General features: G+C 41.1%; 1 protein-coding gene across 1 annotated transcript in view; it reads left to right on the top strand.

Annotated features, from left to right (window-relative positions):
• slc45a3 (solute carrier family 45 member 3) overlaps nucleotides 1-24,146 on the top strand; it is a 42,217-nt gene that overhangs the window by 6,251 nt on the left and 11,820 nt on the right. Inside the window, exon 2 of the mRNA XM_042496776.1 lies at nucleotides 18,550-18,912. Within this exon, the coding sequence (XP_042352710.1) occupies nucleotides 18,765-18,912 (148 nt within the window). The 5' untranslated portion in view covers nucleotides 18,550-18,764. The remainder of the gene's footprint in view (nucleotides 1-18,549; nucleotides 18,913-24,146) is intronic.

Here is a 24,146-nt window from a genome sequence, read left to right on the forward strand (position 1 = left end):
TAATGCTAACATCCAACTGTTGACTGGAAGCTTCAAGCAACAATGTCAACTCCTCTGGCTCGAGACAAGCTGGGTCCTTCAAAATAAAGGCACCATTTGTTTAATCAAAACAATACTTGATTTAACTTTACTATAACAGTACTTTAGTTAACATTATAACAGTATTTTATACATCTTTATTATAAAAGTAGTTTATGTAACTTTTTTTTAAGGCTGTTGCTACTTTACTTGTAACTGTAGTTCATTCATTAATTTTATATTTAAGCAGTTTACAGGGGATTTTAATATACTGATATATGTAGTGTCTCGCCATATAGCAAAAAACTAAAACTACGGCAAGATTTTGGACTTGAACCAAGTGATAACCATAATATTGTGTTAAAAACAAACTCAGTCACTTGTGTCTTGGTTACTGGTGAAATTTAATATGCCAGTCCAGTTTGGTGTTCGGCTTAATTTCAAATCGGTTTGAACATTATAGGCATTTCCAACACTACAGTGTAGCAGTTTCTAAAAACAAAATCATATGGCAAAAGATTATGGCAACATAATTTTACTTGAAGGGTCATTCATTTGGGATGGCTGGAAAAGTAACTGTTTGTCTACTAATGTTTGTCTGTCTCCTCTCTGTGCAACACAGTAATAAATTATAGAAAGACACTACATTACGATGACTTTTATGCTAGAATCGGTATCCAAAGCTTTGTTATTTTAGAAGGCCAAAGATATTTTCAGACAAAATCTGAAGCAAATGTTTGTCCTTCTTTTTTCATGCAACTCTGGGCACAGAAGCTAACCATAGTCTGGTGTTTCGCCCCAAAGAGCCTCTATCTGACCTCAGAACTTTAGCTCTTTCTGTAACGTTGCTCCAGTCGCCTTTTTTTTCTCTCGTCTCCACACATTCATAAATATGAGTCACAAAATTGCTGAAGAGGTGCAAATTTTTGCTCAGCCAATGTAAATTGCTGACCTAACAGTTGGTGATTGAGTTGCGTTATGGGTAATGTAGATGCCAGGTTTTGACAAGGAGTAAGAATTTGTGAACTAAAGAAAAATATCAAAAATATCTCATTTAGTGCATTGTGTGGTTAAGTGGTTAAGTGTTCCTGTAAAGTATGTGTAAATACTCCTGTCAAACAAGTTCAGAATAAGAATGGTAATTATAGAAGATTGTTTTTTTTCTCCAAAAAATAACTAAAAGTCATCTTCATACCAGGAAGTTGTCTCTGTTTCTTGGAAGTGTTGCTGAACGTAACCCTATATCCTCCTTTATCAACATAATCCGAGTGCTTATGGGAAGAAAGGACACGTTACTCGTAGCTAACAGGGCGGTACTCACTTCCTTTTGGGTGAGAGAAAACAACAGACTCAACAGTCTGAGTCTATTTTCGTTGTTTCACTCACACCCCCTCTGCCAGCCTAATTGAATTTACTGACTTTAGTTAGTTCTGCCCACATAGTTCAAGAGTGGAGGGGACTGCGTGGCATTGAAGGCAAAACAGCCTCAGGTCTGGCTCTCACGAAAGGCGCGGAACAGAGGGCAAACGAGCCTATCGCTTTCCCATAATTCCCCATTAATGAGAAGCACTACTTTGAGAGTTTGACATGGCTGCTAAACCGCAGTTGAAGTCCAGATGAGACAAGTAAAGGCCCCGCAGCAGGGATAACATTAGCTTGTCCTCAGACATTTTCCCATGGTGATAAGCAGTTGGCCAGATGTTTGCAATACATATTCACACTCGCTGTTTGACTGAAGTCAGAGAAGCCCCAGAGAGTGTGTAAAGTAGCAGATCTGGAAAGGGCAAATCTGGTAAGGTGTTTAGTGCGCCAAATTATGAATGACCCTGCCACCGTCAGATAATTCCTTCCTGAAAGTACCAGGAAACACCAAGCTGAGGGGACAGTGAAAGGTTTCCAGCTTGAATAAGCCCTCTTTGAAGTTTGTCTGTGTGAATTGGAAAACGGCATATTATAAGACACCGCACAGTGTTCTCTTTCATGTAGCAAGCTGAAAGGGATGCTATTGAGTGTTTGAGGGAGACCTTTGATATGTGAGATGCTCTGTGCCTTGTGAAAGGATCAAGCTTATGATTTGAGTCAATATGTGTGTGAATGCTTTGATGCCTCCTCCTGCTAGTTCAGTGTTTTGTCAGAAATGTTTGGTACAGCAGGCTTAGGGGATCAGCTATGATGGGCCTTACAGCTCACTTATGTGTGAAAAGGCGGCTGCTCATGCACACGTGTACAGAAACAGACAGACACACAGATGCACATAGCCACATCTAATGAAATTACTGCTCCACCCTAGTTAACAGTAAACAAGGTCCAGTTTGTGAGCTTGTTGGGTTTGATATTGAGCGTCCTGTTCAAGGTTTAGAGGACATGATTAAAATGAAGGAAGGAAAGATTTGTCTTGATTACAAGTTTCTTTTTTTTTTGGCAGACTTTTTGTCTTGAAGGGCTGATGACTGACGTTTCTTATTTTCCCAGAGCGCCCAGACTTTTAGTCTGCATTTATGGGTTGGGCACACAAAGATAGTAACTTTGTAAAATGCTTTCTATTGTGTAATTTTATGTTTCCAAAGGAGAGGCTACATTAAATATGATTACAATGTCACTGCAGAGCATTTCATGACTGTGGGCAGGATGTTTATTAAAAATGTATTTTTAATGTTGTGTGTGCACAAGATTAAGCATATGTGGAGGGTCATAGTGTGTGTGTATGTGTGTGGGTTTATGCCTCCCTGTGTGTGCTACTGGTTGGAGAGGGAGAGGGAGGACTTTGCCCTTCGCTTCCATCCTTACCATCTGGTTTGTGTAGCATTTGACTGAGGCGTTAATCATTATGCCTTGGGGCCACTACTGCTCTGACAACAGCTGGAAAAAGGAGATGGACCTGTTGATGTCCATCTGTCCTCATGTCTGTCAGTCCTCTATGCAGTGCTGTATTAACTGTATCCATGCAGCTGGAAGGTTCATGACCTTGGTTTTTCTAGTTTCTTAAAAAACAGCTGGAAGGGCCTCCCTGGCACTGTTTTCTCGATCCATGATGACTCTCAGCCCTCAACTTCTATAAGTCGCTCTAATTTTTTTCTCCAAGTATCATTAAGTTCCCTTACATGCCTTTCTCTTAACACTGTAAGGGCTGAATTGTGAGATCCTGTTGTGCTGGGTTACAGACTAGATGTATTAGATGTGCTAGAAAAGTGAACTTGTTGAAGCTTGTTTTGTGTGCTATACTTATGTACTTTATGCTCTGACCTTGGCCCTATTCTCATTAAGTTGTTGATCACACCATTATCCTTATTTGACCTTTTCCCTGTTGTTCAGCCACATACAACATACAAAGAAGCTTTTGAAGTTGAAGACGTGTGGAAATGAACTGAACTGTACTGAACTTAACTGACACCTTATTGTAGGATGTATAGAAACTTGTCCGCAGCTCAAAAAATCAACATCCCTATTGAGGTATAAACAAAGCTAAATGCCTCCACTTGTGTCTTCTTCCCTGCAGCCAACAATAAACCTCACAGTCAGTACATTTCCATGCACAGTTACGATGAGCTACAGTTATAACTCGATTAGGCAGTATGATAGGACTGCTGTCCTTGTCTCAGTGTACAAGCACGGGGAAGAATCGATTTATTGATGGAAGTTTGTCCGACTCCGAACGGTTGGTGACCTTGGGTGATGTGAGGGTCTAAGGGCAGAGGGATGTCGTACACTGTAAAGCCCTCTGAGGCAAACCATGTTTTGTGATAATGGGTTCTATAAAAAAACTGACTTGACTTGTCAATATGCCCCTTTCAGCTTGTTTCTATTGGACCTTCTTCTGGTTGAGCTATTGCTCCACTTACCAAACAAGTTAGCAAGCTCCAACAGGGTCGAATGTTGAACCGTGACAACATGGATAACTTTTTGGTGCTATACATTTTGTACATATTCTGCACTTTACTTTTTGCACAAATGAGATACCTTCATTTTGTTTAGTTTTCTTCCGCTCTTTTTTTTCCTGGCTTTCTTAAACGAATGTATGCTGTTCGATATCTGACTGACTTCAAGAAATATGACTTAGTAAAATTTCAGTAGGACTAACATTTTTACATGTATTTTAAAAGTCCAGTTTTAGTCGGACTAACCATCCTGTTAGTTCATTCTGAAATCGTAAAATAGTGCCACTCTGTCAGTGCTTTCGCCGTAACTGTGCCATGCCAAAAGGTACCTTTTGCATGAGCATGGAATGCTGCTGGTCGTCGTCAGCTGAGAGCACGGCTGGACAGAACCAGTTTCAGTGTTATTATATGCTAGCTGGCCAGCCTGCACCTGGTGCATCTGCCTGATACGTGCACAGGTGGTGTCAGTTGAAAATGCAGCTGTACAGAACCTGCTGCACGTGCATCAAACGCGTTAGGACGGCGTCAGGTTGAAACGCTGCCAGTAAGGATGCAATACTAGGAGTGCAAGGGAGCCAATAGGGCGGGCGGGAGGGGAGATAGATGGGTTGAACGAAGCCGTACTTTGACGCGGGAGTGCGCTGTTTGCTCCTCGTGTGTATGAGATGTTTTTTTTCTACACCTTACCATGTGCCTCCTTCCCCTAATCCTCACCATTTGTGACTTTGTTGCCTAAACCTAACCAGTCGTGCCAGCATGTGTGTTTTTGGTATGTTCCGGCACATGGGTTGCCATGTGCTGTTTTCACTTAAATATAAGCATGTGCAGTGTCATCCCACCATGTGCATTTATTGACATGACGGTTGACATCACGATAGCAGCATCCCAGAACACAAATAGCAGACACAGAAGGATACCTAACTTGCAACATGTAGATGAGGAAGTCTACTGAGAAAGCGCAACACAGTGTTTCCCGTTAATAACCAAGGCTATGGTGGGCCACTATAGTCTAATGGTATTAAAATACACCATTGGGTTATTCATAGCGCAGGAGGAGCAGCAGAACGTCAGGCACATTAAAAGTGAAACTAAACCGTTCATTTTACCGAGCCTAAAACTCTCTTTCACTTATGAAAATCTGCAAATATCTTCTCTCATCCATCGATCTGATCAGCTGTGAATGTACCAACAGATCAATTATCCACCCCATGAGTAACATTCAGCTGAGAAAGAGATAAAAAGAACTTGACCTGCTGCACTTCATCCACGGACCCGCAGAAAACGTGGGATATTAGAGTGACACCACAGAATGCATTGCTATGTCCAAGTGTAAACAACCACCAGTACGCATTGTCATTGTAATCTGATCACTCAAACCACTTGCAGAGGTGGTCTGGGACACATTTAAACACATATCTTTTGTAGTGTAAACAGTAATCCTCCTGATGTGTCCCTTACAAGTACTACGTCATTAATACAGGATCTGATCGTGAGGTTGTTTTGGTGCCAGAGCTCCAGTGCTCAATAACTTAACCATTTCACAACAAGTTGGACAAAGTTTTGCGTGACCGTCCATCATTTTGCTCCATGGAAGGAGACTTGTTGAATTCTGTTGACAGCGATTTCTCCAGCTGTGCGGACACAACTGCTATCGTGACTAGTGAGCATGCTACTGAGTAGCTGGTGAGAGAAGGGACAAAATAACTGCCTGACCTTCAGGCGTAAGTAATGTCGGCAGTAACAAAATCTAAACATAAATGGTTATCTAGAGACACATGACAGACGTAGGTGTGAATGGCAATGTGTCTAAGCTGTCTAGCTGTGTTCAGATCATAGAAATGCTTGCTAATATCAGACATAAACAGGCTCAATGTTTCTGAATCGATTGTGTTGATCAATGGATGTTTAATGGCACCTGGGTCTGAACCAAATGAGTCTTTTTCTGTTCTGCCCTACAATAGCCCATGCCAGTTCCTGTAAGGACACCTCTATTCTCAGTGGAAAAACACATGTCCTACAATGAGGCTGCTTTTCAGGAAGAGATCATTCCACCAAGTAATGCTCTCGGTTTTTAAGTGAACTTGAAAGCAGTGCTCTTTCAGTTCCTGTTTTTGATGTTACGTGCACAGCTAAGAGTCCAGCTAATGGATCTAAATGTAATGCAAGATGATTACCTCGGTGATTCCTGATGTGAGATTTTGTTATTAATGTATAAAATGACCATTGTGGACACAAGTAAAAGAGAAAAATGTAGCTTTTTTTTTATTTGCCTGATGGTTTTATTTTCCAAATCTGGTGAAAAATCCCTTCTGGTAGACTTGTTACATTGAGAGCAGAGAAAATGATATTTGCTTTGGGAAAAGGCCATTCACATGATCATTATAATGTTACATTATTTGACGCTGGTAATATCTAAAATTACACGTCAGAGTTAGAATTGTGTCAGTAATTATTTGTCTGAGCAGATGTTTTTGGCACCTCTGTTGTGGATAGAGGTGCGTCTGAGATTTTGTTAAAAAAACGTATATTAAAGGGTGATGATACTAGACAGTGGTGCAACCATATCACAGCTAAAATTGCATTCTTTAGGGAAAACCCTGCATTTCTCACTGATGCATCTTTTTAAAATTTTTATTAAGGTTTAAAAAATGTCACACCATGTGTTAGTCCTAAGATTTGGTACAAAGGAAAAACCCTACCCCTTAAGTTAACTCTGTTGCTATGAGTCAATCTTATCTTCTCAGGCACACGAACAAACATGTGTACAGCAGCCTTGTGCAAAGTGACTGATCCTAGAGGGGATGCAACATCATGTGTGCTTCTTGGCTTTAGCTTTATGGATCGATTCAACATTTCATAATTGAATTTTCATAATTTATGATATTGAGGCAGTGACATTGTGGTGGTGTTCAACAGATGGTCCCATGTAAATAAAAGACTGATGGTATCCTCGAGCCTTTAGGGACAATATAGAAGAGTCTTGGGCCATCTAAGTTATGTGCTGGTATATATAACACCTGGAGAATGTTAACTGTCTGGTGCTGGATGGTCAGTGAAGTAGTGCTAATCCTGATAGTGCTACATGCTAAAAGCCACTGGGTATGTATAGAAGCTCTGTTTTTAATGTGTTTAAGCATCAGCGTCACGTATTTACTTAAAGGTTAATTTGCTTTGTGAAAGCACACGATGAGTGATTGATCCTAAACATCCCATCCTTCGTGCTATGTATAATGTGGGTGACATTTAGGCTTTATTGGGTCCCTGCTGCTATGCCAAGACTAGTGGCCCTTGAGTTCTATTTCTGACACACTGTTTTGGTTTCCTTGGTTTATCAAAGCAGAGAGCAGTGTGTCGTAGCTTATTATGGGCACGTTGGGTTTGGCTGGAGCAGCACGGTTTGTGGAAAAGGCTACCATGGAATTAAAACCATCTTTCACTGCCCAGAGCGCTTATGTGTCTTTAGCCCAAAGCTGTAGTCAAGCACACACACAGTATTTTAACAATAGAAACATGGCAGCACAAAAGGTTAAAGATGTTTAAGGTTCTGGTGCAGTATAATTTTATGTTAAGTCATTTGTAGAAAGAGCTGTCAGCTGCTGGGGAAAGTAAGTGTCTGGTATGTGTGGAACTTGAGGTTTGGGGGAGTTTGGCTGGAGCCTTGATTTTTTAAAAAAACTGTATACAGCTGTATACATGACATATTCTTGTATTCAGTATTCTCACTTCCGTAGTTGACAGACACAATTAAAACTGCTTTTTGTGGTGTTCTCCACATCTAGTTAATTATTAGGCTGCTAGGAGGGTGTGTGTTTGAGATATGCATATTTGTAGTCGAGGTGGGTAACACCATTGAGATATTCCTATCTATAAACTTCTTTAAAGGAATGCCATTATTAGTTTTGTGTGTGTCCCAGATTAATCTGAAAGATTAACAAACGGTTTGTGAGGGTAAGACATATTCGGTAAGTGAGGACACAGAGGGCCGGCCTGTCTCCAAAATGGGATTTTCAGAATTCTCTTAATTCCAGGCAAGCCACTCCTGTAGCAGAGGGGAAGTGCTGCCAGCAGCCATTCTCTGCACTCTGTCTTCATATTGATCTGCCTCTGGGCTCCAGAAATGGGGATTCCTTAAAGCCAGCCATAGTCTAATGACATTACTGAGCAACCCCCCCCCCCCACCACCACCACTAACCACCCTCCCCATTTTAGAGCTCCCTTTACTCCACTTTTTTTCTCTTCCTCTCACTGTTATCTAATTAAAAGCTTTTCTATAGAGGGTTGGTCTTGGCCTCCAGGCATGGGGTACAGACATGGCAGCCAGCCTGGGGTTGAGTGATGGTGTGTGTGTGTGTGTATGTGTGTGTGTGTGTCTGTGTGTGTCTGTGTGTGTGTGCGTGCATTCGAGCAACCATGGGTGCATGTCTGCGTGTGTGTGCATGTACGTGTCTGCTCAAATAGGCTTATTGCTGGCTGAGCTGGTGAACCAGGAAAAGGGTTAAAGCAGTCCATGGACAAGCGGTCATGCAGGAGTATGAGCTTAACTAAGACTGGGCTGCAGGAGGGGAGGTAATGAGAGAGGGTGGGAGAGCTGCCCCTGCCCTGATAGGCAGCTGAACATGATACTGGGTCAGGGGATATAATACAGAACTTTTAGGGAGTGGTTATAGATAGTGAGAGAGAAGGGATGGGGGAGTGGCCTCAGGGCTGGGTTGTTAGATAATATCAACTCATTCTTTGTCTCCTAACTGCCTGTTGTGCTCTTATTATACCACACAGGTGAGTGTGTGTAGCTATATTTCAAGTCAAAGTTTTGGCTTTGCTCTGAATTTTTCTCTTTCTTATAAAATTCCAAGGTTGAAATAGAAACAAGTCATTTTTTGGAGGCAGATATAGACAAACAGAAAGCGACAGGATTCCTCAAGTGCTTTGGGATTTTCCCAATTCCCACCTTAACAGGCTGAGGCACAGAAGAGAGGGAGGAAGGAGGAATAATGGGAGGGATGCAAAGGAGGTGGGCTAAGTAAGAGAGGAGGGAACAGGGGACACAAAAGGAAGCTGGATAAAAAAAGAGTCAGACTCTTGAGCATAGAGTTGAAGCAGGTGGTCAAAACAGTCAGTGCAGATATGCTCTGCAAGTGAGTGGAGGGTGTTGATTTGGTAAAGAGTGCAAGCAGCCTTTAAAATAGATTAGATGCTCATTTTCAGCAATACGAGTCTGCAGATGGACCTTTGAGCCTTACTTCTTTAGCTGGTGAGTATCATTTTGCCAAATAACATGTTATTTTTCCTTTATCACACCTATCTCTCACATTAGCTTCCCTTAATGTTAATGGACAGGTTAAAACTGATTGAACTGAACTGACTTTTTTTAAAGGGCAAAGATGCACAAATATAGTCATGCATTTGGGTTTTTTAACTGCTGTCATTCGGCCAAGCATGATGAATTTCCTTTGAATGTGATGAGCTCATTGTAGCATATGAAATGAGACTGTATCTCTGTATTGTGACTGCTCATGGTAATGAAAGGTCAGCTGTATCTTTTTTCTTCATAGAAAGTCTAATTTAAGTTGTGATGTGACCTTTAATCAATTCTACAAGAATATTCCTTGTGTTAAGTGCATGTAGGAGATGAAAATTAAGCCACATTCTGACTGAAAGTTAAGCAAAGCAGGCTGATTCAACACCCTGATTTAAGTGTGGCTTTTTTGAGGTTTTTATATCATTCTATAGCTTTCCAGTAGTGTTCGATTCAAATTAAACGTTTGAGTCGCTGGTAGACAGGCAACTCCCTTGTACTGCGAGTTAACATTACTGTTTCTGTCAATTGAGTCTGATGGCTTTCAAGACAGTGCTGCAGCCTATGTGGTCTTTTTGCCAATGGTTAAGTGGGAGTTTCCATCTAAAAAAACGGAGAAAAAAAACAGATCGACCTGCTCTTTAAGTGTTATAACAGGGCTATATTGATGATGTGACTTAAAATAATGAATTTTATAATTGAAATAAGGATAAGAAATTCACAAACATCTGCTGATAATAATTTTTTTAGTTTAATTATTAAGAAAGACCAGAGATTGGCAGTGTAAAGATAAAAAATAATGAAACAGCTGTGTTGAGAAATTAATTGCATAATAACAAATAAGATTTCATGTCTGCATGTTACAACAAAGTGTGATCAGAAATACCGCTCACCGCAATTAACTGGTTGTTGATAAAACCTAATTAAGATTGTAATTGCTCTATTAACTAAATGTAAACACACCTGATCATGGCTGAATGAAAACTCATTAGCGTTTGTATTCTCTCGTATTAGTCCTTTCACCTTGACACAATAGATTTTCAGTGCTTGGAAAGTCACATTCCGTGGGGAGCCAAGTTATCAGCCGCATTGACTCACAAGAGGCTGCAGGGCTGAACTCTGCTGCTCTCCATTGTTGTGCTATTTGCATGGGCCAGTATGATAACGGTCACCTCCCTGAGCTGAAGCTGGCTTCAGTCTCTTGTGTGGACAGAGGAGCAGGCTTCCCTCAGTTCAACCTTTGACGCGCACGCGCGCGCGCACACACACACACACACACACACACACACACACACACACACACACACACACACACACACACATACACACACTAACAGGCACCCTAATCCCGGACCAGAGTAGCCCAACCTAGCCTGCATTCCTCTCATGTTCACCTGATGAGTGTGATATGTGAGGGTGTTTGTGTGTGTTAAGTTGTTCTGTGTAGATCCATTGTAGCCTCCTTCAGATAGCACTGATACTTTTTCTCCACGCACTTTTCCAAAGTTTGAGTCCATTTGTGTAGTGATGCTGTGTAAAACAGTACAGGGAATTCCTGTGTTGTGAATGAATGAATTACTGAATTTGAATGATGCTTTGATAATGGATTTTCCCTCTTGTACCATAAATTGCATCCTCTGATTAAAATCATTTTTGAAGACACGGATAGCATTGCTCTCTCGGGAGCCATGAACTATTAGTTTTTTGTCGTCTTTTTTTCTTTTTTTTAATTTATCTGACTTATTCTGAGTCATCAGCCTAATTAGGTGCAGAGATGGAAAGTGCACTTCACACTGTGGAACTGCAGTGTCATTAGACCCTCTAGAAATAAGACAAGGTTGTCTTTCTTGCTCCATTATAAGATGTATGTCCCTCCATCGCACCGTTTCCTAGCAGCACTACTTTAAAATAACTGCCGGTAGGCTGACTTTTTATTTAACTGAGTAGCACAGTACAGGAGGAGAATATTAGCAGCAGACAGCCGTCCGCCTGTTGGCGCTGTCTTTGAAATGTTAGGTTGGTCACATGATTTGTGGTGAAAGGCAGGGTCAGGGGTCACCGTGACGGATGTGGGCTTAAGATTACAGGCTGGGGGGTAGGGTCAGCCTGGTCAGAGCTGCTTTCAAGTGAGCAGAGGCAGAGCACAAATCAAACTCTAAACTTTTTATTGAGGTAGGTTAAACAAGTCCCATGTTATTATCCAGTTGTAAGTAACAAAGAGAAACGGTCTGTTTGGAAAAATGGTGTCAGAGGTCTGATGGTACCCTGAACTGGGTGACAGGTCATAGAGAGACGTAGAACACCTGGTAGCAGATGGACTGAACGAGTGGGAAGACGTGCTAAATGTCTACAAATTAGAAAAGGGCAAATTTTCTGAGGCCTTTTGAATTTTCTTGCTCATGCTGAAAATTCCAATAGCATTAAGTCAAAAGGCCTCAAATAAGTAACTGTTTTTATGTGAAATGTTGTAAGGAAACAGCAACTGAGGTGTGGGTTAACAACAAAACACCGAAAGGGTTTGAACTGTCAGTTGAAGTTTAAGCATTAAAAATAGCTGATGTGTCAACTGAAGTGTCACTGTGTTTTTGATAGTGTGAACCAAATTTTAGATTGCATACAGAGTCAGCATGAAGATGCCATCAGATGCAAAGATGAAGAAAAAGGAGAGTGACTGAAGTTTCTAGTGAGTTCTGAGTTGAGTCGGATGCTGAGCTGAAAACAAACACACACGTGTGGTGTGGCCAAAGCGCCTAGGGACAGTACTGAGCTTTGAAGCCAATTTTACATAGTGGCCAAAAGTGCAATTATGTCGCATGATGCCATGGGGCCCAAAAAGCCTTTTTTCGCCCATAGATTTGTGTTATGAAAGATACGTCTATGAATCAGTACATACATTTTTTTGAGCATCACAACCAGGGCCGGAAAGGGAACAAAATTCAGCCCTGGCATTTTTTCCTCCGGACTGGCCCATTGTACCCCACTGCTAACATAACGCTAAAAAAAAATCTGCTATATATTCACCTGCATCCTAACAGTACTTACATAAATCAGGTACTGCAATGCACAACACAAATATATTTGGGTAACTCCCGTACGGCATATTGTGGCTAACAGTGTTAATTAATCAATGTCATTTTACACTGGACACAGCATTTGCAGATTTCCAATAGGATAATACAACTCGAATGAAAAATAACAGCCAACTCACTAATGGTGTAAAGTGTAAACTACACAAAAATGACAATAACCAGCATAAACCACCATGTTCTCAACAGACACATTATAAAGACTAACAAAAAGGGACTGTTGCATCATGGAACAGCAAACTTAACTGCAAACTACAGAGTAATCAGTCTAGGACTGAGCATCATGGGAAATGCGGGTGTCACTACAATATCAATTAGGAGACACATTCACCTGCATCTCAACAGGATTTACACGACTCAAAGCTTGCAGAACTTGAAGAAGAAATTCAGCTGTATCTCATCAACGCAGATTTTACGATGCATGACGCATGCGCACTCAGTTAACACCAACACAGCATATTAACTTATGACATTTATTCACCTGTATCATCTTGTCCATGTTACTACCTCCCCTTTATGTGGTGCAGACTGATGATAGTGTTATAACTTCTGCTATCAGAGAGACACGTTGCAGCATCAGCCTCGAGGACTTTTTCTTTTTGTCTCTGGCCTTTTCTGATCCACCTTTTCATTTTTTAGCTCCTTTATTTATTTAATTTGTATTAACCTTGCTCTTTCTGGCTCGATTAATTTACTTTTTCACTGTCAAGATTTGATCCATTTGATTGGATAAAATTTCAAAAGTCTAGAAGAGCTGCTCATTGCAGAAGGTCTGGGAAATTGCACCAGTGAGTGCACCACTGAGTAACTTTTATGGGAATTAATTGGGGCCACCTCCAGTTCTCTTTATGTAATTCATGGCCTGGCTGATGCTAGCTAGAAAACAGCGAACGTCCAGTTAGTACATTGCTGGAATGGGGCGAATACACACTAAAAGTCCAGTGGTCATTTGTGTGAAGGATGCTGGGCGTACCGAAAGTATGGAAAATTAATCTCAGTCAATCTTGGTAGTAAATGTACAACACAGTTTGAGTCTAAGTGCACAGTTTTGTTTGTTAAAAAAGTATTTCACCAATATCAAGAGAGTCCTCACATAAAATTAGGCTGCCTCTGCAGTACAAAGACACAAATACTTTTGAAATATTTGCTACATGACATGAGAAAATGTAGAGAAAAAGGACGCTGTTGCTAAAGAGGTAGAAAACCTACAACTACTAAAATGCATAATGCCTTACCGGAAGCTGCGGCTGGTGGCTAAAATATGTTTCTGAAAACATTTGAGGCAAGAAATATGCACAGCTGTAACAGAATCTTGGTTTATTATTTTTGATTAACGCGGCTTAGTTTTACTGTTTGATCTCCGATTGTTCGTGCTCCATTTTCACTGTGCAGGAAGCAGAATGGCACCCATTTTCTGTTCACAAACTTTTGCTATTACAGCTAAAAAAGGGCATTGATAAGCTGGAGAGTTTTGCTGTGAGGGGGGAGGGGGGATATCTAGGCACTGGTTAGATTAAGGGAAGGTTACCACAGTTCATTTACACATACTTTTTGTTATTGATTTTACCTTTTATATCTTATCTTTTTACTCTTTTATTGTAAATCTGTATTCTTTATTATGTCATATTTTATTGCTCTGTAAAGCACTTTGAATTGCCCTGCTGTATGAAATGTGCTATACAAATAAAGCTGACTTTCCTTGCCTTCTACCATGGTTTGATTTGAAGCTGGTTGAAAATTGTCAAAATATCCAATAAGGGTATTGTTGTTTCTCAGGCGTTTATCTCTGAGGACATTTTGAGGACTGTGTCTTGAAGGAACCTGTCTGGGGCCCTCTGAGCGTTGACATCATTCCCATGTCCTGCATGACAAAGCCAAGTTGGCACGTGCACAAATGCTGTGGTAGTGATATTATGGCAGTAATGTAAGCAGTGCATTGTTCATTAAGGGGCTGCTCCATCTTAACTTGTTTGTGTTAATCAGAGAGCTGAGAAGAAGAGCCATGAAGAAAGGTTTGCAGGAAGCGAGCCAGGCAAGCCAGTCAGCATAAAAGCTGGTCGTGCTGTCCCCTCATGCAGACGGTTGGGTCCACTAATGTGCAGGAACTCAATAGGGAGGAAGGCCACAGCTTTGCAGCCATTCAGCTTGAGCCAAACACACAACCAGACCCTCCTACTGAGGTTTCTGCAGCCACAGCCTCGACTGTGCTTGTGGCTCTGATGTCATCTCAGAGCAATTCCTTTCCTTCTTCTCTTCCAAACCCTGCTGTCTGCTGGGAGACCCCCCACCCAAGTCAACCGAACACACACACACAGACACGCACTGACACACACTGACACACACACACACACACACACACACACACACACACACACACTCTCTCTTTCTATATCCTACCATCTATATGAACAGTGTTAATACAAGACTTGGAAATAGACTTGATACCTCACTATATCACATTACTTTCCCTGGCACAATGTATACAAAGCCCGTTTTGTATTGTAAGAATACAGCTCAGAGTCATTAGGACCGATTTTTGGGGGGCCTGCAGCTGAATAGGCCATGGTAATGGAGCAGTGGGAGAGCTGACAAAAGCAGCCCACCACCACCGCCATCACCACCACCCCTCCTCTTACCAGTCTGGCTCAGACTGTAGTGTTTAAACACGTAAGGTGACAAGGAGAGCTGTTTGTCTAACAGTGCGTGCGTGCGTTTTTGTTTCCAAGGCTATGGGAAGACGATGTAGGGCATGACTGGAATACATTGTAGAGTCAGAGGTGTCATTAAGCAAGTGGTGGAATGACTGTGTGGGTTGCCAGTTTGTGTGTGTTTTTGTCTTCCTTCGCTAAATCGTAATTTCGCGAGCTCTGTTCTGCTTTGTGCCAATGCCACAAGCACTGCATTGGCCAAAGAGTACCATATTTAAAACAAGCATAGATTTTTATTTTTATGTTTGACTTTGAGGTGGATAAATGGACTGATAAATACTTTTCTGCAATACTCTCACTGTCATCCCTGCCATCGTCTTTTAGTCTTTTCACCCTCCTCCCTCACCCCTGTCCTATCTTTGACTTGCCGCCACCACCCGGGTCAAGACTTAAGCAACCATTCATTTTACAAAACCCTGGAATCTGACTTGCATTTGGGCAGGCGTCCAGACAAGCCGCAGCCGCCTGGGCAGACAAATCAGATTTCTCTATTCTTGTCACCGGGGGCCCTTCTGTTTTCAGTGAGAACGTCTGACAGAGAGTCAGCTGGGGCTGCAATAGAAAGCATTCACACTGAGATTCAGAACCATAAAAGCATAACCAGTCGTGGGCAGATATGTCAAAAGGGTGCTCTTAGAATGCAGGTCAGAGACGAAGCTGACCTCAGGGCTTGGGCAAGAATAAGGAAATGCAGAGAATGTACACACACACACACACACACACACAATATGTTGGTAGGGGGTTGTAGTGGCCAGACTGGACATAGGGGCAAAGGCTGGTCCCCTGATGGGTGTCTTTCAGAGTGCCCGCTCTGGGTGAGAATGAGATCTGACGGGTGTGAAATGGTCCGCTCTCTCAGTGACCCAGGCCCCTGCTAGATCCGGCCTGCTAACACTGTCGCTTTGTCCCTGACAATCTTAAAGAGCCTTTATATGAAAGGACTTGTGACGACTGAGCTGGGCATGTATGAATGCTGTAGGAACTCTGCATCACTGATGATAGGCTTGTGTGCTATGTAATATTTCATACCTTCCTGAAATTTCACCAGGGTTTACAGAATATGAAGTGGTCAGTGTGAGCACTAACACACACACACATACACACAACAGCAAGTGCACTACTTACTTTAAGTTTTTCAGACTGATACACAGTAGAAACCCATTAAATGTTCAGAAAAGTAATATTCTCACATCTATTGTCCTTGTTAAACAGAGAATTACAACTGTTCACTGCTTAAACTTTCTCTCGGTCAGGGAAGACTGACAAGGCTTTATTGCCTTGTTAACCCATAATAAAACAGACTTCATTCAAATTCCAGAGAAACAAATTAAAACTTATCTCAGCTGTCTTAGTTACTCTTGTTAGTAATCTAGTTAGTAAGTCCATTGTTTCAACAATCACCAGCTCCGGTTTGGTCAAAATAAATCCTTAATTCATGGAGTTACGTGTAAAGAAACATGCCATTCTTCCCCACAGCCTCATTCTGCACTTGCTGGTTGCCGGCTGTCTACAGTGCTGTAACTTGTCTTTCCACTACTAGGAGTCACAGTATCTTTCAGCTCAGCTGCATATACAGACCAGAGACTAAACTCTGTTGGTGCGTGCTGTGCACTATATACAATGAGTATATTAGAAAGATTAGTGTCTGTATTTATGATGGTATTGAAAAAGAAACCTTCAGGATGTATAAAAAACCTGGTGTACTTTAATACCATGATACTACCTAAGCCTAATTAACGACATCAAGTTCACATTTTTTATTTTAACTATGTGAAAGGCACTGGAGGTTTTGGATTGGCATGCAATGGTGATTTGTGCAACTGGTGCTAAAAATTTGAAATTCAGGGATATGAAACTCCTGAGTTGATGACGGAAACTAATACATGCCTCTCTAGTTTCCTGACAAAAACAGCATGTCATCTATTTGGCCTCTTAATCAGCTCGTTCAGTCCATTGCCTAACATGAGATTTTTTTAAAAACACAAAAGACACATTTCCTTGGAATACTGTATGAATCTGATTAGATCACTCACTGATCTGAGCACAATCCTGTGATTAACCACATCTTGTCGAAGATGATGACATCCATTTTGTTATCTGGGAGAGAACAGATGGGCAGCATTGGCAGAGAAATGTTACACCAAATGCAAATGTAGCACCTTGTTGTTTCTGTGTTTGCGGCTGTTCTGACTGTTCTTGCTCTTTCCCTCTGCTTCAAAAGAACGCTCACTTCATTGGTGGATGACGACGACAATCTTGGTCTAACTTTTTTCATGTACAGAAATCTGAGTGAACACAGACTGGAGGCAGCCTGATGTATTTATATCATATTTCTAATATATACTTTTTGTCTTTAGAATAAAAGTTGAACCTCGCTCCTTCAGACAAATATCAGTAAAATTTAATCTATATTCCCTTTTAAAAACGCAGGACTGGTTTGAGAGGGATGGGATGCACGCGATATCTTGACAATAAGTCATGTAATGGAGAATGTCAGCTATTGTCACTGGACTAACTATCCCTAAAGGTGTGGTTGACTTGTCTGTCAATGTAGGATAATGTGCAGACAATCCCTAGAACATGTTTGTTAAGGTTCACCTCAGTGTTTTGTTCTTGATACTCAAAGCTTACGGGTAGGTGTAGAAAGACGCATCTTAGCCTCTGACATAAAACAGCGGATGATTTTGCTGTTACTTTTCTTGTATCCTCTTGCACAACATAGCTCTCTGTCTTTAAAATTATCATGGTAAAAACCTGCTCAGTAATATCTATACCAATATCCCTCTCACGTGTGACTTATCTACCCCCTGCCTTATAGTCTTTTTCTAGTGACTTTTCTTTTGTGGTGCTTAGCTGAACAATAGTAGTGATCTGCAAAAAGTTCTTAGGAGGAGGAATCGCACATGTGACTAAAACTGCAATCAGAGCTTAATAATGAAGATAATGACAGGGTCAGCCAAGGAAAAGCTACCAATAATACTAGATTTATTATGGAGAAGGAAAAGAGAGATGTAGTAAGGAGAGAGATGGGGAAATTAGAAGTCCTCTTTTTAAACGTTGATCTTTCAAACCTTTGCCATGCTGCGTTTTGAGACTTAAATAAAACAGCCAAGAAAGAATTCTCCTGGCAAATGGTTTGGTGTGTTTGCCACGTTGCTCCAGCTGACTCATCTCCTCTGTCCGCCTGTTGTTGTTCCTGCTGTCCTGAAGCTGCTGGTGAGGAGCTCTAAGAATACATCAATATCATATCCTTGTGAATGTTGCTGCCACTGCCATGCTTTGGAAAATATGCTGGAATTTGTGTTGATGGGATTCTTTTGTGAGAGAGCTGTCACACTCATACCCCCTCCCCCCATACAACCTGAGACCGCTGACATCCAGGTGTAGTAACCCGGGAATGACCTGTCTAATAGCATGCCTTAGCCCTTACTCACATTTTCTCTGAAACAACAGCAAATTATATACTGTATGGCATTCTACGCAGAGACTGTGTAAAAGCTGCATGTCAAAAGTTGATAAAAGTCCCATTTCTCACTGCACTCCTTTCCTCTTCCTCTGCTCTACAGATCCAGAATGCTGAGAAGAGGATGAATCCTCCAGTTCATCTGAGACATCCACGTGTCTTTGCTGCTGTCCCTCCCCGACAGCCCTCTTGTCCCACTGGGGCACCATCTGCCTCCCCACGCTCCCCCCCTTGCCCTTACCAGGGTCCCTCCCTCCTCCCCTGCCCCCAGTAGTGGCCATCCCAAAGGGGAGGAAAGGCGAGCCGGCCCCTGTAAATATGCCTGGATGGAGGTCTCAGTGGCGTCTCGTCCTGCTGAACTCCCTGACCTGTGGCCTGGAGATCTGTGTGGCAGCTGGGATCACATACGTGCCCCCACTGCTGCTGGAGGCTGGGGTGGAGGAGCGCTACATGACCATGGTGCTAGGTAAGGGCTGAAAGAGTGAGATCTGATTACTAGGCCTCTTTGATAACTCATAGGCTGAATCCAAATGTCCAGACTTGGACACCGCACTTGCAGGTTCGCAGACTTTGCGGGCACGCTCACGGGAAGTCTCTGAGAGCTGTTCAATGCCACAACTCATCCAGTCCACAAGAAGCTTCAAGCAAACTTTGCTGCTTCTTCACTGGATTTTGCAAGTATTATTACCCACAATTCATAGCAATACATACATGGCACTGTTAATTTTTTCTATATGCCAACTAGGGTTGTAACGATCCATCGATCTGCATCGACATATCGATTAAATCAGCAATGATCAGGTATTATTGATGCAAATTGAAAATATCAATCCATAAAATCCTCTTTCAGATGTGCCTTTATTCTGAAATTCTGTGTCACCGTCGCACAGCGTCAGGCAGATGATGGCGAGCAGCCAACAGAAAGATGATAAGGATAACGCCATTTACTCTGGAACAAATCATCAGTTTGTTTTCGGAGAAACTTTGGGTTAACAGACAGAGCACATGCTACATGTAAACAAAAGCCATACTCCGGAAACATGAAGCACAAGCCAGGCATCTTCGCTAACTTCCTGTGGCAACATTAGCTGCACTGCTTTAACCATGTTAGACTAAAAAAAATGTGCATGCAGACTAAAATTAATCTGCGCTGTTCTGTTGGGAGATGCAGTGACTTAGACCAGCAGCGAGTAAGAGAAAGCATAAATAATAAATGTATAGGCGACGTTATGAGTAGAGGAAAAGTATTCTTGCCGCTAGGCTAATTTATGCAATGTAAAATGCCATGTGCCTATGCTAATAACGATAGCATGCTATGTAGGTGCAGTAACGTGACTTACAATAGAGAGTTGTATTGACTATGATACTTGACAGTGAGCTGAGTTTTATACTTTTGTTAAAAGATCTTGTTAATCCATGTTTTGAGGATGTTGGGAGAAGCTTGTCTTTAAGTCAGACAGCCCTGAAGTTTCAGGAAATTGATCATGGTTTCAGTTAAAATGAAAACTTTTGTTTTAGAAAGCATTTTCTGACAGAATGAACCAGCTTTAATTATTTACAGTTATTTAGATGTTGTTTTTATCTTTTTTGGTCAAAAGCAAAACAAAGGGGTGGCAGCTTCCTCTGTAACTGACTGTGTTAAATGAATGTATAATATCGACTCATATCGTTTGCTGGCCCCTAAATCGAATCAAAATCGTATCATGGTAGACTTTGTGATATTGACAAATATCGTATTGTTGTCCGAAGTATCTATATAATATTGTATCGTGATGAAACCAGTGATTTACATGCCTAATTCCAGCTAAAAAAATGAAACAAAACTTATTATAAATCACTGTAAAAAAACATTACTTGAATCATGTAGGCCAGAAATAGTATTCAGCCACATCATGATAGAGAAATATGTATAAGTTTAGCTAATCAAAATGCATTTGATTAGGCTAAGAAAATTGACTTAAAAAAACAAGCCCTTCCCATGTAAGTAACAGCCAATTTATTTAGTAATGATATCCTTATTTAGAGGCATTTCTGCATTAAAATGTATGCAGCCTTTATGTTGTCTAGAAATGCATTACCATAATTTTGTCCAGTCAAAAAAAAAAAAGCCAATACATGAAATTAACATCTTGTTATCTGCTTGGACAGATGAGCAGTCAGAATATGACAGCAGCAATCACTGTGTACATGACTGTAGTTGCCACTCAAATTTTTCCACGGCAATGACACAGACTTGAGGCCTGTCTATCAGCGGCTTGCAGTCTGTGAGACAAGTGAGTGAGACAAGTCCAGAAGGTAAAGATTTGGATTCAGCCAGAGTGTATGTGTGTGTGTATTCAAGTGCACATGTTTTGCTTCTGCCTGATTCTCTCTTACACACATGCATAGTCTACCATCATGTCTCTCTGTCTCTATCTGAAAGGCTTTTCATTAAACATGAAAGGCAAAGTTGTTCACATCCACACACTCTCAAGGATAGACTGCTGTACTATTAGGGTTCGACCTTCTCCTCTGTGGCTTGTTTATTGACCACATGGGTGAGTGTTTCTTGTCCAACTATTTCAAATGATTTTTATAGCCCTTGAGTGCCATTCATTCACTTTGCAGTACTTAGTGTATTGTCATAGGGCTGAAAAGAAATGAGATTTCATTTAATCAGTCTAAATGCATTTGTTTGCTGTGGCTACACTAAAGCCACAACAGAAATGAAAAGTTATTTAATTAGTTGCTGCTGAGGCCATGAGACAAATTCGCTGTACCCTCCAAAGAATTGTAAATTAGTTTTGATACATAAAGATGTGATTTTATCTAGTGGTAACCATGTTTGTTTGGCTGTTGGGGCTGTTGCACAGAGGTGTGATTTTGCCTCAGAGCTATCTTCTCACCCGTTCAGGTCATGAAGACATAATTAAGGCCTTTACACAAATCAGTGGGCAAATCACTTGTTGTTTTGTTTAGCCAGTAATCTGTGCTAATTAAAAGGCTGCAGGATAATGTGCCGGAGGAAGAGACACGATCTCCAGATAGACTGACACAGTGTTGCTTATTGCAATTCATGGATTTCACCTCACATCTAACACTGTAAATCAATGAGCAACTATGATTCCACTAAATGCATCATATTTGCTTTTCTGTTGGTTAGATAATAAAATCATTGTTATGATTAAACAAAGTTGTGACGGGATTTGAAAGCCAAACAGCAAGATTATCTCACCCTGTGACAGCCCTGGAGAAAGGTCACTATATTCCATACTAAGAAAAAAAAACCACTTTGGGTTGTTTTTTATTTATTTAAACCAATCACCATTACCTTGGGCAGAGTTAGTATGTGGAGAGAACTTGCCAGTGACAGCCAAGGCTGTAGGCGCTATGTTTTCAGGTTATCTGTAGGTATGTATGTCCATCCATCTGTCTGTAGTGAACATGATATTTCAAGAATGCCTTGAGGGAATCTGTCTCATTCTCATGAAAGTAATATATCAAAAAGGCCCGAAGGGACTTTCCTTAAATTGAGTAGAAACGTCCACTCGAACTTAAGAATGAATAATTAGAATCTGGTCGTCAAAGGTCAAGATCACTGTGACTTTATAAAACATGTTTTCATTCATTTATACACTAACTCTGATGAAATTTCATGCAAATGTTCAATAGGTAAAAACTGATGAAGTGATAACATTTTATATCCAAAGTTTAAGGGTCAGCTTCACTGTGACATCATAACATTCTACAAAAACACTCTTCTGTGTATGACGCAGTGCCAAAACATATAACAGAGTGATGATGAAATGAAGATCATCAGCAACCAAGATTACAGCTTTCCCAGATGTCAGCATGTAGCTTCAAGTGGTAGTGAAGTCTGCATAAAGTGAACTCTTGCATTAGTGGGCCTTGAGCAAATGGACCTGCACTTGTTTTCTAGTCATTTGACCACTCAAAGCGCTTTCACACTACGAGTCACATTCACACATAAATTCATACCCTCTTGGCCGAGGCTACCCTACAAGGTGGCACCTGTTACTCAGATTTTAACTATTCTTACACATTCACACAGCCATCGGGAGCAATTTGGGGTTCAGTGTCTTGGCAAAGGATACTTCGACATGTTGACTGGAGGTCAACCACCAACCTCCCGATTAAAGGACGACCTGCTCTACCACTTGAGCCACAGACGTCATACTTAAGCCAGAGTAGAAATACATGTTGGAAATGGTAGGGAATCCGAGGTATTTGCTCACAGGAATAACTTTCACAAAAGTTTACCTCTTTATTTGAAACTCTGGCCACATTTAATATAAGCATCCTTCATTTTAGCAATATAAGACAAAATATGGAAAATAATATAGGTCCACTTTCAGACAGGTTTGTTGTTTTGAAAAATTGTACTCATCTTGGTGCTCACTAGTAAGCGGCATGTGTGTCCATACACGTAATCATTTCACCAGTATGTGTATTTTGCATACTGTATCTGAGTTTACTTGTGCGCAATTTGAATAGCTGCATTATCCTGTCAGCCCAAATGTCATTCACATGGTTCTTAGTAAAGGCGTCTCTTTGAGACATTATCTCATGACTATACAGATGATAAATACAACTCCACCAAACTAAAAGGCTCCGTGTGGGTGAAAGAAGTGACTATTCAAGTATAAAGAATTAAACAACACACACTTCTACTTTGCCGTTTTTTTTGTAACAGCTGCTGGTGATATGAAGAAAAATGATTTCATTGTGGAGTTCCTCCCTAACAGCCTGCACTGTAAGGCATCTCCGTGTTATTATAATGGAGTGCCTGAGTGGTATTTGAATGAAGATAGATATTGTGTCTTGGGAGGGTTAAAGCTAATTTCCCCAAGCAGTAGTGTCAGGTTCTCAGATGGCTGCTTCTACTTTATCTAATAGCCATTTGTTGGCTGCTTCATCGTCCAGTTGTTACTTTCTTTCTCTGGTTTCATCTCTGTCAGTGGAGAAGACACTCTGAGCTTTTTAACTCTGAGGCGTCTGTTAATCGTTACTCTTAAGCGTATTTTGATGTGCATTTAAAAGAGCTGTGCCCAACTCAGAATTTTGCCAGTTGAATCAGATTTGGCCGTTTAATACAAATATTCGACAATAGTTTTTTTATTTCCATATACAATTTTAAAATTTGATCAAGGCTCACTGAGATGCGCAATGAGATACAGCATTCATGTAATGTAGTAAACAAGTTAACGACTGATGGCAAATGTCAAACAAATCAAACAAAAGCCAGGCTGTACTGTATTCAGTTGCCATGAGCTGTATGTTCACCACTTATAAACAGAAGACAAAAGATAATGTTTTCTCAGAGCCCTACAGTGCAAAGTTTCACCTCCTCTGTGCTGCTGCATTGTGTCCCCAGCTGCTGGTACCAAAAATCCGGGGACCAAAACGTCCCCAAAAGTACAGTGCGCAGCACACCAACTAACAAAAAGAAGAAAAAAAAACACTGCCTGGCTAGAAGCAATCTCAGTAGACTAAGGGGTTTCCAACTCATGATTCAAAACTTTCAAGGGGCAGTCCTAGTATTTAAGTAACAAAGCACACTGAGGAATGTGGCAGCATTATATTAGGAGGGGTCATGTGTGGTGTGTGGGATAGGTTAGACACCACACTGATTTATATGTGTGTGTGAGTCTGTGTGCTTGCTTTGTATTCAGAGGCTGGAAAGCATGCTGTGGTGTGTGT

This window comes from Plectropomus leopardus, chromosome 11 (assembly GCF_008729295.1).
Source record: "Plectropomus leopardus isolate mb chromosome 11, YSFRI_Pleo_2.0, whole genome shotgun sequence".
Lineage (NCBI taxonomy): Eukaryota > Metazoa > Chordata > Actinopteri > Perciformes > Serranidae > Plectropomus > Plectropomus leopardus.